The following is a 12,578-nucleotide window of genomic DNA, read 5'->3' as shown; positions in this document are numbered from 1 at the left end:
CTGGATGCACGGTCCCCACCGGCCGCCCACACAACTAGCGGTCGCCGGGACCACCCGCCCTTCCCACAAGGCCGCGAGCGTGGCCCTCCCCTCCCCAGTCCCGAGACCTCGCGAGAGGACGGCGCCCGTTGTTGCCGTGACTCCGGGTGCCACGCTTTCCCGGGCCTCAGCACCGCCTCCTCCTTCCTCTTACCCCGCCTTCCACCCCGCGCTCCGTCCTCCGATTGGCTGACCGGGCCCGGTCAGTTTTTTCCAGGCCAGAAAGTGGCTCGACAACTAGTCCTGTTTCTGGCCCAGCCTCCGAAGCCTGCGGATTGGACAGCTGAGTCAGCTGTCACTCTCCTCTGCAGGAGCGCGGGCCAGCCAATCCGGAGCTCGGCGTATTTTACAAACTGGGGAAGTAGCTGGAGCAGAAGCCGAGTCAGGGAAAAAGCGAAGCAGTGGGGGCGACCCTGAGGGGTTTCGAGGAAGGTGCGGCGCGGGGATCTTGGAGGGAATGAGGGCTGTGGAGGATCATAAAGAGGAGAAGCAGTTCGAGGTTCTGGGGCGAAAAAATAGGCTCAGGGTGCCTGGAGGTGGCACCCAGCAGAGCGGCCTTGCAGGCGCGTAGTCTTCTGGGCGCATGGATTTAGGCGAAGATGGAAGTATTAGGGATGTGAGGACCGGACCGGTCCGGTGCTCCGAACTGCCTGACCTTTGATCCCTGATCCTGCCTTCTTTTCTGTCTCAGTTGTAGCCATCATGACCACCTTCCAAAGCAAGAAGGATCCTCTCCTCCGGGGTGTAACACCCACCCCTAGCAAGATTCCGGTACGCTCAAAGAGACGCCCGCCTCTCCCCACGGTCAAGCCCTGCGCCCTGGACCAGGAGAATCAAGATCCAAGGGTAAGAGGGGCCTGCTGGGTGAAGACAGTAGCTACTACGAGGCAGCACATACCAGCTATGCACTGCAACGCTGAACTTTTTGTCCTCCCTTCCCCCAGAGATTGGAGCAGAAGTTCAGTATTCAACGTCCCCTGGTTGACTCAGCAGGCCCCAGGCCGAAAGCCACACATCAAACAGAGAAATCAGAAAGATTGGTGGGGAGCACCCAGCTCCGGAACGCCTTGGGGGAGCTCAGGCCTAGCCCTAGGAGACAGAATGTGGGGCCTGGGCCCCCTCCCCAGACAGGTACCTGTTGGACGCCTAGAGCACAGTTCTTGGCTGTTTGGGAGAATGGGATGGGCATAGCGGGCTTTGGGTGCTCTGCACTCCTCCAGTCTCCTGCTGACTATGAGTCCTGGGCCCTGCTCCTGGAAAGCTCTTTGCTCTTAGAAGCTCTCTCCTTTCTTCAGCAAAATGTCATCTCTTCTAAAGCTTTTCCAGCCCCAGTCACAATCAATTGTTCTGTCTTCTAATACTTTGCAATACTCTTTTATAAATTGTCCATACTTTGGCTTGAGTCTCTTACCTCTCTATAGTTTGATGATAGCTTCTTTTTCTTTTTAAATTTATTTTTTAAATTTATTGGGGTGACAATTGTTAGCAAAATTAATAGATTTCAGGTGTACAATTCTGTATTACATCATCTATAAATCCCATTGTGTGTTCACCACCCAGAGTCAGTTCTCCTTCCATCACCATATATTTGATCGATGATAGCTTCTTGAGAATAGGAGCTTTGTCTTATTCATCTTTGGGCCCCAGCACCTAGGATAGTATGTTACATAAAGTTCTGTGAACATTTGGTGAGTCGAGTCCAATTATACGAATCTCTTTGGCTCCCTGTTACACCTCCAGGGAATCACGCTCTGGTACCTGACCGCTCAGCTTTCCCCCTTCCTGTTCCTCCTCACCTTTCCTTCTCTTCTCTTGCAGAGGTTCCAGGGGTTATAGAGTTTGTGGCTGACCCTGAGGCCCTGGCCACTATCCTGTCAGGTGAGGGGGTGAAGAACTGTCAACTGGGGCGCCAGCCCAGTTTGGCTCAGAGAGTACTGGTTCGAGAGAACCCGGGAGGCACCATCCGGAGGGGCCAGGTAATGAGACAGGATATGAGGAGATCAAGTTTGGGTGGACTGAAGAGGGAATGCTGAGCTGATAGCCTCTTTTGGGATCCCAGGGTGCCCGGGCCTCTGCATATTTGGCCCCTAGGACCCCCACCCATAGACTGGACCCTGCCAGAGTTTCCTGCTTTTCGAGGCTGGAGGGACCAGGACCTCGCAGCCGGACCTTGTACGCCCAGAGGCTAGAGACTCCGGTGAGTACCCTTGGGGGGCTGATGATACTCATGGCTTCTGGGAGCTCCTTCCAGGGACAAAACTTGGCCTTGGGAGAGAAGGTACCTCATGATGAGCCAGAGGGGTTCTGTGGAGGCATATGGGGTTGGTGGTAAAGCCTGAAGGTCTGGAAGCCACCTCTGACTCTGCTTTTTTCTTTTGCTTTTATGGGTCAGATTCCACCTTCAGAACCTTCCGTTTACTCCTCAGCTCGCCCCAGCTTCCAGGAGCCAAGAAGAGAGACAGGTGGCAGTAGCTGGTGAGAAGGAGGGGGTCATTTAGAAAAGAATGGTCCAATGTCTGATACAGGGGTCCCTCAAAACGGGGGCCTTCCAGTAGCTTTAAGACTTCCTACCGACTCAAGAGGGGACGAGGGAAACCTGTGACTGCCCAGGGTGAACCTTTGGAATAGGATTCAGGCCCTTATAGCCAGGCCTCAGTAGGACATCAGTTTCTTCAGGTTGTAGTGGGAGGAAGGGCACAAAAACGAGAAGTGTTATCTCTTTTTTGTTTCGTGGCTGGAGCACAGACTGTGTAATACACGGAATCTGAGTTTGATTCCTGACTCTCAGCGCTTACTAGTTATGTAAGCTTCCCTGAACCTCCAAGCTTCAATTTCTTTAATCTGTCAAATGAGAATAATGTTTGTGTCCTCATTAGAGTGTGTTGTGAGAATTAAATAAGATCATGTGTGTAAAGCAGTTAGCGCAGTACCCAGCTCACACTTGGTACTCAGTGACTGCTAGCTGCTGCCCTTATTGTCATCAGGACTTCAGTGAGCCAGGCGTCTGGATTGCTCCTGGAGACCCCAGTCCAGTCTGGTGAGTGTATATGGCCATGGGAGAGAACAGGGGCAGGTGGGATGCCTGCAGTGGGGAGCAAGACGAGAAAGCTCAGCAGGCTAGGGGAAAGGGGGAAAGGCCAGATCTGAGGGAGCCGGAGAGGAAGAGACCTTGATAGGTCATATGTTGGCCCAGTTGCACTTGCGTCAAAGGAAGTGGTCCCCATGTCTACCCTCTCCCTGCCACTTCGTACAAGATTTACCTTCCACTCACTCTTCTATCCTCAGCCCCGAAGAGCCATCACCACACTGAGCCCACTCAGGGTGTTCAGATTGGTAAGTCATAATATTATTGAGATAGTTCTGGGCTCCAAGGAGATGCTGAATGGCGCCGCATGGGGCAGTGGGGATTGTCAAACTGTCATACCCTCTTTAGCGGTTACAAAGCCTGTGCCCGACTTTGGTGGGTGTTCCACACACTATAGCACATTTCCTGTCTTCTCCTAGCTTCCTCTCTCCCTGAAGGAGAACATGAAATTGTCACTCACCCAGATGAAGGAGGAGGGGGCCCCCTTGGTCTGGCCCAGTGGGTTCCATCAAGAGGAACTGGAGAGCTAATCCACACCAGGGTGAGATCGGACCCTCCTGGGATGGGGGCAGTGGGGAGGAGTGATGCTTGGAGGAATTCCCCAGCAGCAACTAGCACTGAGGATTGGGGTGAGCCAGGCAGTCCTGAGTGTCAGATGTTAATTGGGTTTGGGTGTGCTCTCAGTGGGCCCAAGCCCTCTCCAGAGTGGGACTGGCCTCCAGAGTGGGGCCTGGGGGTAAGAAATCACAGTTTACCAGTTGTCTAGGGCCAGGGGGTAAGAAGTCACAGTCTGGTATATATTTGTATCACCATCAGATCAGTACTGAGAAATCTGACATTTGTTAACCAAAGCATTCATTCATTCACTCCACAAGTATTAGTTGATCAGCCACTGTGTGTCAAGCAGTGCTCTAGGTTCTAGATATACAGTAGTAAATAAGTTCACATTCTAGAAGGGGGAGGCAAAAAGTAAATGCATTGTAAAATATATAGTATAAATATGTCGAATGCTAAGTTCTCTGTAAAGAAAATAAGGCACTAAAGTGGAAGTGGAAGTAGGGGTAAGGGTTACTACTGCAATTTCAAATAGATTGGGCAGGGGTATCGCATTGAGAAGGTGATGTTTAAGTGAAGACCAGAAGGAGTTGAGGGAGTGAGCCATACAGATATCTGAGGGAAGAACATTCCAGGAGAACTGCAGGTGCAAAGGCCCTGAGGAGGGAATGTGCCTACTGTGTTTAAGGATCAGCAAAAAGGCGACACCAGTGAGACTAAAGCAAGTACAGGAAGCGAGGTTAGAGGATCAGCCTGGGTAAGGATTTATAAACCATTGTAAGACCTTGGCTTTTACTTGGAATGAGATGAAAGCCATGGGGAGGGGGATGGACAAGGGAGTGACATGATTTGATTAGGTCTTAAGAGAATCACACTGGCTGCTGTAGTGAGAACAAGATCTAGAAAGGCGAGGGGCCAAGGATCATTCTTCCACCTTGTCCCTTCCACAGGATAGCCGTGCCTGCCACCTGATGCCCTCCCCTGGCCGTCTGCTACCATCCGTCACCCGTCCATCCCCCTTTGGATTGGCTCAGCGTGTTCCCTCCCCTGGCCCCTCAGCTCTGGTTTGTACAAACAGTTCCTGGGGACTGGACAAGGGCAGAACAGTCTGGCTGGGCTCCCTGCTAGATCTAGGTTTTGTCCCTGCTCAGCCATCCCCATCTTTTCCCAGGCCTCATATTCAGTGTTGCGGCGTCTCGCCATTCGCCCCAAAACCCAGTTCACGCCCATCCAATCTGCCCCCAGAGATCAGCAGGTAAGAGAGGGTACAGGAGGTAGCTGGCAGAGGAAGGGACTGGATGGGTACAGGGAGAATTATGACATCTCACTTCTGTCCCAGGCCCGATGTTTGAGTGGCCCTTCCCCTCAGTCTTGCCCTGAAGAGCCTGCCCTAACCTGGGTAAGTGCTGAAAGCCTTCCCATGCTGAGATCTCACTGTGAGCCCGAGGCCCCGCAGTTTGAGGCAGGTGGGCTCTCTGGAAAGCTACCTAACTCTCCCACTCTCCCTGCTTCTCTACTGTCTCTCCTAATCTCAGTCTAGGGCTTCTCAATTAGGGACCTGATCCCTTCCTCATGAGGATGAGACTCAGACTAGTTTTCCTTCCCCAGCGGGGCTTCCTCACATGGGCCCTCTCTTCCCATGTGGCAGGAGCAGATTGCAGTCCGGCTATTTGACCAGGAGAGTTGTATAAGGTTACAGGAGGGGACTGGGAAACCACCTGTGGCAACTCCTTATGGACCCCACCCCAGTAGAACCCCCAACCTCCAGGAGCTGAAGATGCAGGTGGGCCTGTGTGGGCAACAGCTTTGATGCCTGCTGGGCAGTGAGAGAGCTGGGGAGGGAGACGCAGGAGGAGAGGGGGTGTGGGGAGAGGACAGTGTAGTGGGTAGAGACTTGAACTCACATCTTGACATCACACTTGGGGTGCTCTCTCCCACCCGCAGCGCATCAGTATCCTGCAGCAGCTTTTGCAACAAGAGGTAGAGGGGCTGGCTGGGGGCAAGTGTACCCCCGTTAATGGAGGCTCCTCTCTGGATATGGCTGAACTTCAGCCCCTGCTGGCTGAGATTCCTAGAACTCTGAATGCCCCAGAGCATAATTCGGGGACTTTCCACCTTCCTGAACAGTTAGAACACTCTGGACTGCCAAAGCCCTGCCTTCCAGAGGAGAGTGGGCAACCACAGCTCTGCCCTGAAGCAGAGCCTGAGGTAGCTCAACTCCGCCCTCCAGCAGAGCCAGGGCCCCCAGAGTCCTGCCAGAGGAGGGAGCCTGAGATACCAGAGCCTACGACCCAGCAACAGCCTGAGGTATCAGAGGCCTGCCCTCTGGTGGATCCTGGATCCCTTCAGGTCTGCCTCCAGGGGCAGACTGGACTCCCAGAGCCCTCCCCTAAGGTAGAGCCTGGGACATCAGAAGCCTGCTCCCTGGCACCTAGGTGTCCAGAGTCCAACCCACAGCCCTGCTGCAGTCAGTGGGCTCCAGCGACCACCAGCGTGATCTTCTCCTCCCAACGCCCCCTTTGTGCCAGCCCCCCTATCTGCTCACTCCAGTCTCTGAGGCCCCCAACAGGCCAGGCAGGTAAGGAGTTGGTTGGAAGGGGTTGTGAACAAAGGAGGTCCTAATCTCTCGCGGGGAGCGGGCCCCCTGCCCTGCCCCAGGTGATACCAGGCTTTTACCCTGCCCCAGTCTGACTGTCCTTCAGGAAGAACGGAGGAGCTGGGCCTCCAGCCCTGTGCTACTATTGGCTTGGACCTCAGTGGGGGAGTGAGAAAGGGCAGTATATAGTGGGAGTTTAGGACTCCAGAGCCCACCCTGAACTCTATGGCCCTTGGCCCTCAGGCCCCAGCAGTCTGGCTCCTCGAACCCTGGTCCTGAGGCAGCGCCTCAAAGCATGTCTGACCGCCATCCACTGCTTCCATGAAGCACGCCTGGATGATGAGTGCGCCTTCTACACCAGCCGAGCCCTTCCCCCAGGCCCCTCCCGGGTCTGCACCAACCCTGTGGCTACGTTACTGGAGTGGCAGGACGCCCTGGTGAGCCTCCCATTCACAGCCGCTTGTGCCTGTACAGCAAACCTGTGGGAAGTAGGGAGTGGGACAGGGGGCCAACCTGGGCTCCTTTACAGAAGTCAGTGGGGAAGGGTTGGATCAGTTCAAGGATGGCTGGGCTATGACAAGGTCTTCTCTCTCTCCAGTGTTTTATTCCAATTGGTTCTGCTGCCCCTCAGGACTCTCCATCATGAGGCATCTGTCTTCACCCACTGCTGCCCTGCCTTACTCCTTTCTTTTAGCCCTATTTATTGTCGTTCTACGGGATTGGGAGCCAACACCCTTTTGTCCTTCAATAAAGTTTCTAAAGTGTCAGAATGTCTGTTTCCCTCTGGTCTGATGTAGACCAGCTACTGCTGTTGTTCTCCAGTTGCCCACACGGTGGCAGTGTCCTCCAGCGTAGAGCCAGGCCAGCCCTGGGCTCTCAGGATCCCCCAGGCTCCCTCACCTAGGAACTGTCCTGAAGGGGGGAAGTCATCCTACTCACCCACTCAGCAAGCTCTGAGTGTGTTGAGGGACAAATGTGGGCCTTTGGGGAACTGCCCTTCTTCCTGGTCCTTGAGATCAGCGCCACTTCCAGGAGTCATCAGTAACTCCCTCATCCCCTAGAGCTGCTCCTCTTAGATTGGTCAGCACCTCAGATTGCATCAGGCAGAAAGCAGAACTCTCCTTTGTATCATTCTGGTTGGTGTCTCCCTACAATGTAAGGCTCAAAGCTCTCCTGAAGCTGATACCACCCCACTTGTCCCTTCCCACATCACAACAGGATCCTGGGTAACCCCTCTTCCTCCAGAGTCAGGCCTTGCCTGGGAAGAACTCAACTTTTGCCTCTGGTAGGGTAGGAATCTTTGAGGAGTGAGGGAAAGGGTCAGCCGCTTGTCCCCACTCTGTGCACCAGTTAAGAGGCACACACGTTCTCTAACTTCACTTTATTGGAAGCAGCAGCTGTACCCCAGGTCCCAGCCCGGATGAGGGTGAAATGGGGACTGTACAGAATGAGTTTTAAATACTAGGAAAGAATTCACTGGTTCCTCCAGTTCATAGGAAGGCTGCCAAGGCCTGAACCTGGAGCCTGAAAATGGAGATGAGGGGAGGAAGGGATGGTGAGAGAAAGTTTTCATGACAGAGGACCAGTGCCTACCGCGTCCTAATGTCTCCCGCCTAGATGGTCTCCTTCTGTTTCTGTTCTCTCCTTCCCAAAATGATATTTCCCCAGCTTCTGGCAGAAGAGAGGGTCACGACCCCCGCCCCTCTCTGACCGGCATTCACAGGCCCTGCGCGCACGGATGCGGGTGGTCCCTTCCCAAACTGTTCTGCTCCTCCTCCCGCCTGGCCTCCTCGGCTCCCCAGCCACTTATACTCGGGAGCTCCCACAGTCAGCCCATTAAGGCCACCTCCAGGAGCGGGAGGGCCCGCCCCATCGCCAGGCTCTCAAAGAATGGGGTGGTGCCTTGGGTGGTGCCGGCTGCAGGTGGGTGAGGAGGGGAGTGGAGGCATAGAGCGAGCAGGATGGGGGATGGGGGTCAAACGAGTAGGGGATGGGGCCCGGCTCAGTCCGGGTAGATGATGAAGCCAGAGAAAGTGCTATACTTGTTGGTGTTCCCTCCATGCACCTTCCCGCCGTCCAGCTTGATAAAGACTTCATCGCCCACGTCCAGGTGCAGGATGACGCTGTTGCTGGCGTAGTCGTAGTTCTGGTCTGCGTCCTGGGCAATGGCGCTGGCCCGGACCTACCGAGAGAGCACAGAGCAACCCCCTCACGCCCTGTGCGGAGCTGGGGTGACGAGAGAGGTCCAGCCGAGGAGGTGCAGCTGGGCCTAGGAAGGCGGCGCGAGGGTAGCAGGTTACAGGGTCGGGGGAGGACAAGGAGAGGCCAGGAGGCACCGCCATCACTAGCTGTGCGACTCCGGCAAGTTTCACGCCTTCTCTAATCCTCAATTTGAACCATAAGGAGGGAGGTAATAACAGAGCCTATCTTCTAAGGTTGTTAGGATTAAATGAGTTACTATAATACATGTCAAACGCGTTAGAACAGTACTTTGCACATAGAAAACGCTATAGGAGTTTGCTATAATTCTTCTTATCATTTAAAAATTAAAGTTATGCTGTAGGATAATTTCTAAAATTCTGAACCCCATCTGGCCACCTAAACTTGCCTTCCCTTCCCCCAGGGATATAGGGTACAGGTGTGTCTGCGTGTATGCAATGGGGCAGGCCTTAAATGGGAAGTTGTAATGATGAATTCTAGCCTCCGGGGTGCCCATTTCCTCTCCTAGCGGCCTCTGGCTCCCCCACCTGGGGGTCGCCTTCTGCCCCAACAAGTAGCCCCCTCCTCCCTTCTGGCCTCTCTGCTGCTGGTCGCCTCGGGCCGACAGCCCCGCTCCCAACCCCATTTTTCTGTCCCTCGGGGACTGGTTATTAACTCATTAATTATTCATCATTATTCTAATCACTGTTTACCATCCTCAGGGCCCGCAGCGCCCACGCCGCGGAATACAGAGTGGGAGCCAAGCGGCCCCCGCCCCCTCCGAAACCGACACACTCTAGATACACACTGCCTCCTCTGTCCGCTCACAGACACCTCACATAGACCACGCACACCTACTCAGTGCCACATGCAGATAGACATGCTCTATTCTCGCACTTTCACTCTGACACCCCCAGACACACTCGCATCACACACACACACTCCCTTGCACACATTCTCACTCCCATGCAGACACACACTCTCACTCCCTTTCTCTGGGTTCCTGGAGGCCTGCTGGGAGGAGAACCCCATGCAATGCCTACGGGTCTTGGAGCCGGACAGTGCTGCAGCTGTAGCAGGACCAAGGTTTCGGACCGCCAGGGTGAGCAGGCCTGATGTGCCAGGGTGAACATTACCCAATTACACTAAGAGATCACCGCTAAGCCCCAACCTTACCCCCTGCGCAGGCACCTAACCCAACCCCCACTCCTGCAGGCCTCTCACTCGCTCTACGTGTGTCCCGGTCTTCGAGCTAAGTCCTTGGGGCTATTCTCCCAAGTCAAGGAGGCAGTGACTCAGATTCTGAGCACAGGGACAGGGGCAACAGAACCCGGAGGCCAGAGGCTGCCAAGGAGGATGTGCGGCCTACTGGACAAGGCCGGGGTCCAAGGCTTCTGCTTTATCTGTCCTTTGCCTTTTTCCTCCCCCAAACCCGTTCTTTCATGCCGCCTGGTTGATCGCTGAGCTGCCATACCATTTTTCACCTCTGCCTACAGACTCAGTATTAGCTGAGGGTAAGGCGCGCTCTAGAATTGGCCCTAGGCCCTGGGGCTAGTAGTAGAGCTGATGGCAAATGAGAGAGTGTTTTCCTTCTTTTTTACCTTTTCCTCAAAAATCTAAGCTGAATGACCCCAGACAGAACGGCTGCTGACTACCCACTCCCTGGGACACAGATTCCATTCTAATTTCAAGGAGCCAGACTCCAGGTAACTCGCCCATCGCGAGGCTGGGAAACCCGAAAGCCACGAGGGCTGCCCCAGAAGAGAGAGTAGCCCAAGACAGGATGAGAAAAGAGGTTAATTGGCAGGGCAAGACACCAAAGAGGTTTGGTGTACCGTTGCCTCTAGTTGGGGTGTGAGGTAGTAGCTGCAGAGTCATTACGCTTTGAGTCCTGAGTTCTAATTCTGATACCATTCCTAACGCTCCGCGAGACCCTGGGCAAGTCGTTTGCTTTCTTCGACCCCAATTCCTCTTTGGCTAGAGGAAGCTATTTCTGAGTTCTTGGCAGCCTGACATTTATGGATTCAGTGATGCTGTTTGGGGAAGGGGATCGGGTTGTGTAATGAGTGCAGGGAGATTTAGAAAGCTACCCCACGGATCTGGGACTGGGTGGGGAAGGGTCATCTCACCTGTCCATTTTTCATCAGATCGGCCCACATGCTGGTCCCGTCGCCGCCGCGCATAAGCACATGGTAAGCGAAGAAATAGACACCCGGCATGGGGCAGGTGAACTTCCCGCTGGCCGCCTCATAAGCGTTGCCCACGTTAGTCACCACGTCGTCGAAGCGCAGCACCTCATAACCCTCGTGTGGCCGCCGCAGGCCCGCGTAGAAGGCAATGCGAGGCACGTAGCCGGCAGGGGGCGCCACCCCGCCGGGGCCGGGGCCGGGAGGACCCGGGGGACCTGGCCTGCCCGGCTCTCCTGGGGGCCCTCTGGGACCTGGCGGTCCCGGAGGTCCTCGCAGACCTGCCTTGCCGCGCCGGCCCACCTCTCCTTTGGAGCCCGGCGGGACGGGGGGCACAGAGACGGGCGCGCCGTCGGGTCCTGGGCCTCGCGGCCCATGCGGGTCGCACACCATGCGACAGCGACCCAGCATCTCATAGTGCGCGGGTCCGCGGGAGCTGTGCACCAGCAGCGGAATAGCCACCAGCAGCAGCAGCACCATGGCCACCCCGACGGCCGCGCCCACCACCCGCTTGCGGCGGCTCAGACGCGACGCGGCCAGGGCCAGAAGATCCTCTTCACTCTTGGGCGCAATGGCGGTGGAGGCCCGGGGCTCTTCGCGGGCCCCTGAGGCGGTGGCCGGGCTCGGGCCTGGGTTGGGACCCCCCCGACGGCTGCGCCCGGCCCCCCCGCCCCTGCAGGCTCCCGCCTCAGCGGTGCCGTTCCCCAAACCTTCCGTCAAGGCGGAGGACTCCGCGTGAGTTGGGCCAGGGGCAGCTCCCGACGGTTCAGAGCCCGTGGTCCTCTGTTACCCTCCTGTTCAGCCTAACGTTCCCGGGCGCCTGACATCTGCGGCTTCTCGGACGGCTGGTTTCTTACAGATCTAGGATGCTTGCTCTCTGGACAGCTGCTTTCTCAAGGATGGCGGCACCTTGGTCCCCAGCTACCCAGACGGATTGCTCCCGGCCGGAAAAGGGACTACTCTCCGAGCTCTGGACGTCCCGGGCTCTGCTCTTTGGGTGGTGCCCACCGGACTGGACCTCGTAGGTTTGCGCTCTGACTCTTGGCGAGCATTGACCCTCCTTTATACCCCAGCCGCAGCCCCAGCCCCTGCTAGAGCCCTGGCCCCGCGTCTCTCTCCTGCTAGCGCGCTGCCTCTCTGCGTCCCTAACCTTCCTCCCCTCCCTCCCAGGGCGGCGGTGCGGATGGTGAGAGCAGCTGCGCGCGGGGAGCCGCTATAAGCGGCCGGGGGCGGAGCGACCCCTGGCGACCAGAGCAGGAAGCGCGGGGGCGGGGCAGGCAGCGGCTTCCACCCGCGGGGCCCCCAGCCTCTCGGTTGCTACCCGGCTCTCTGAATCGATTGTGCAGGGGTTCACTGCCCCCATCCTATCCATACTTTCACCCTCTACCCGGAGTTAGGTATTCCCAGAGCCCAGAGAAAGCCAGAAAGAGCGATGGGATAAAAAGAGGTCGAGATATATAGATAAGACAGGTGGATTCCTGAGCTAAAAAGAGACCCCCCCCAAAAAAAAAAGAAAAGAAAGAAAAAGGAAAATAAAAATCCAACAAACAAACCAAGAAGGGCGATAAAAGAGAAATTCGCTACCCCACACGCCGCAGTGCCCATGACCAAATAACAAATGGTGAAGGGTTCAGCAGATACGTTGGCCTGAACTGGAAAAGGCAAATCTCCAGCCACCCCTACCCTTGACCCCCCCCCAGTGTTGGGGGCGCAGAGCAGCGGAGAGAATGAGGGAGCAAGAGAGAGTGAGAAAACAGACCAGCCTGTGAGAGGGAGCCGGAAAGCAGAGAAAGAGCGACAGAAATCTGAGGGAAAGCCAGATAGAGACACAGAGACAGAGACAAAGTGTGGAAAAGAGACTGACAGCCCCAGAGGGGGTGAGGGAGAGACAGAGACGGAGAGAGAGAGACCAGAGCTG

At 55.8% G+C, this 12,578-nt stretch overlaps 2 protein-coding genes across 6 annotated transcripts; one reads left to right on the top strand and one right to left on the bottom strand.

Moving 5' to 3' along the window:
* The first annotated feature begins 320 nt into the window (after positions 1-320).
* On the top strand, positions 321-7,517 carry TROAP (trophinin associated protein). Of its 5 annotated transcripts, none has more exons than XM_019724654.2 (16): positions 321-471; positions 731-885; positions 984-1,170; positions 1,858-2,015; positions 2,099-2,236; positions 2,432-2,514; positions 3,024-3,076; positions 3,325-3,372; positions 3,544-3,665; positions 4,630-4,743; positions 4,851-4,934; positions 5,019-5,078; positions 5,328-5,462; positions 5,624-6,257; positions 6,519-6,712; positions 6,874-7,037. In XM_019724654.2, the coding sequence occupies exons 2-16, from the start codon at positions 742-744 to the stop codon at positions 6,919-6,921; spliced, it is 2,202 nt and encodes a 733-aa protein (XP_019580213.2). In that variant the 5' UTR covers positions 321-471; positions 731-741; the 3' UTR covers positions 6,922-7,037. The 5 variants fall into 5 exon arrangements, with proteins under 5 accessions (XP_019580213.2, XP_074181834.1, XP_074181832.1 ...); XM_074325731.1 differs by lacking the exon at positions 321-471 and adding an exon at positions 4,368-4,436 and having other exon boundaries at positions 714-885; positions 6,874-7,029; XM_074325733.1 differs by lacking the exon at positions 5,019-5,078.
* Positions 7,518-7,641: 124 nt separating this feature from the next.
* On the bottom strand, positions 7,642-12,145 carry C1QL4 (complement C1q like 4). Its single transcript, XM_019724657.2, has 2 exons — positions 10,604-12,145; positions 7,642-8,457 (listed from the first exon to the last, which is right to left on the bottom strand). The coding sequence occupies exons 1-2, from the start codon at positions 11,138-11,140 to the stop codon at positions 8,278-8,280; spliced, it is 717 nt and encodes a 238-aa protein (XP_019580216.1). The 5' UTR covers positions 11,141-12,145; the 3' UTR covers positions 7,642-8,277.
* Between the last annotated feature and the right edge of the window lie 433 nt (positions 12,146-12,578).

Source organism: Rhinolophus sinicus, linkage group LG02 (assembly GCF_036562045.2).
Source record: "Rhinolophus sinicus isolate RSC01 linkage group LG02, ASM3656204v1, whole genome shotgun sequence".
NCBI lineage: Eukaryota > Metazoa > Chordata > Mammalia > Chiroptera > Rhinolophidae > Rhinolophus > Rhinolophus sinicus.
Note: the sequence above shows the minus strand (reverse complement) of the source record. Positions and strands in the feature narration are given on the sequence as shown.

Coding starts and splice junctions, on each gene's coding strand:
- TROAP (XM_074325730.1), top strand. CDS start 742: ATGACCACCTTCCAAAGCAAGAAGGATCCTCTCCTCCGGGGTGTAACA. Junction 1,171..1,857: donor TGGGCCCCCTCCCCAGACAG/GTACCTGTTGGA, acceptor CTTCTCTTGCAG/AGGTTCCAGGGGTTATAGAG. Junction 6,713..6,873: donor TGGAGTGGCAGGACGCCCTG/GTGAGCCTCCCA, acceptor CTCTCTCTCCAG/TGTTTTATTCCAATTGGTTC.
- C1QL4 (XM_019724657.2), bottom strand. CDS start 11,140: ATGGTGCTGCTGCTGCTGGTGGCTATTCCGCTGCTGGTGCACAGCTCC. Junction 8,458..10,603: donor ATCTGATGAAAAATGGACAG/GTGAGATGACCC, acceptor CTCTCTCGGTAG/GTCCGGGCCAGCGCCATTGC.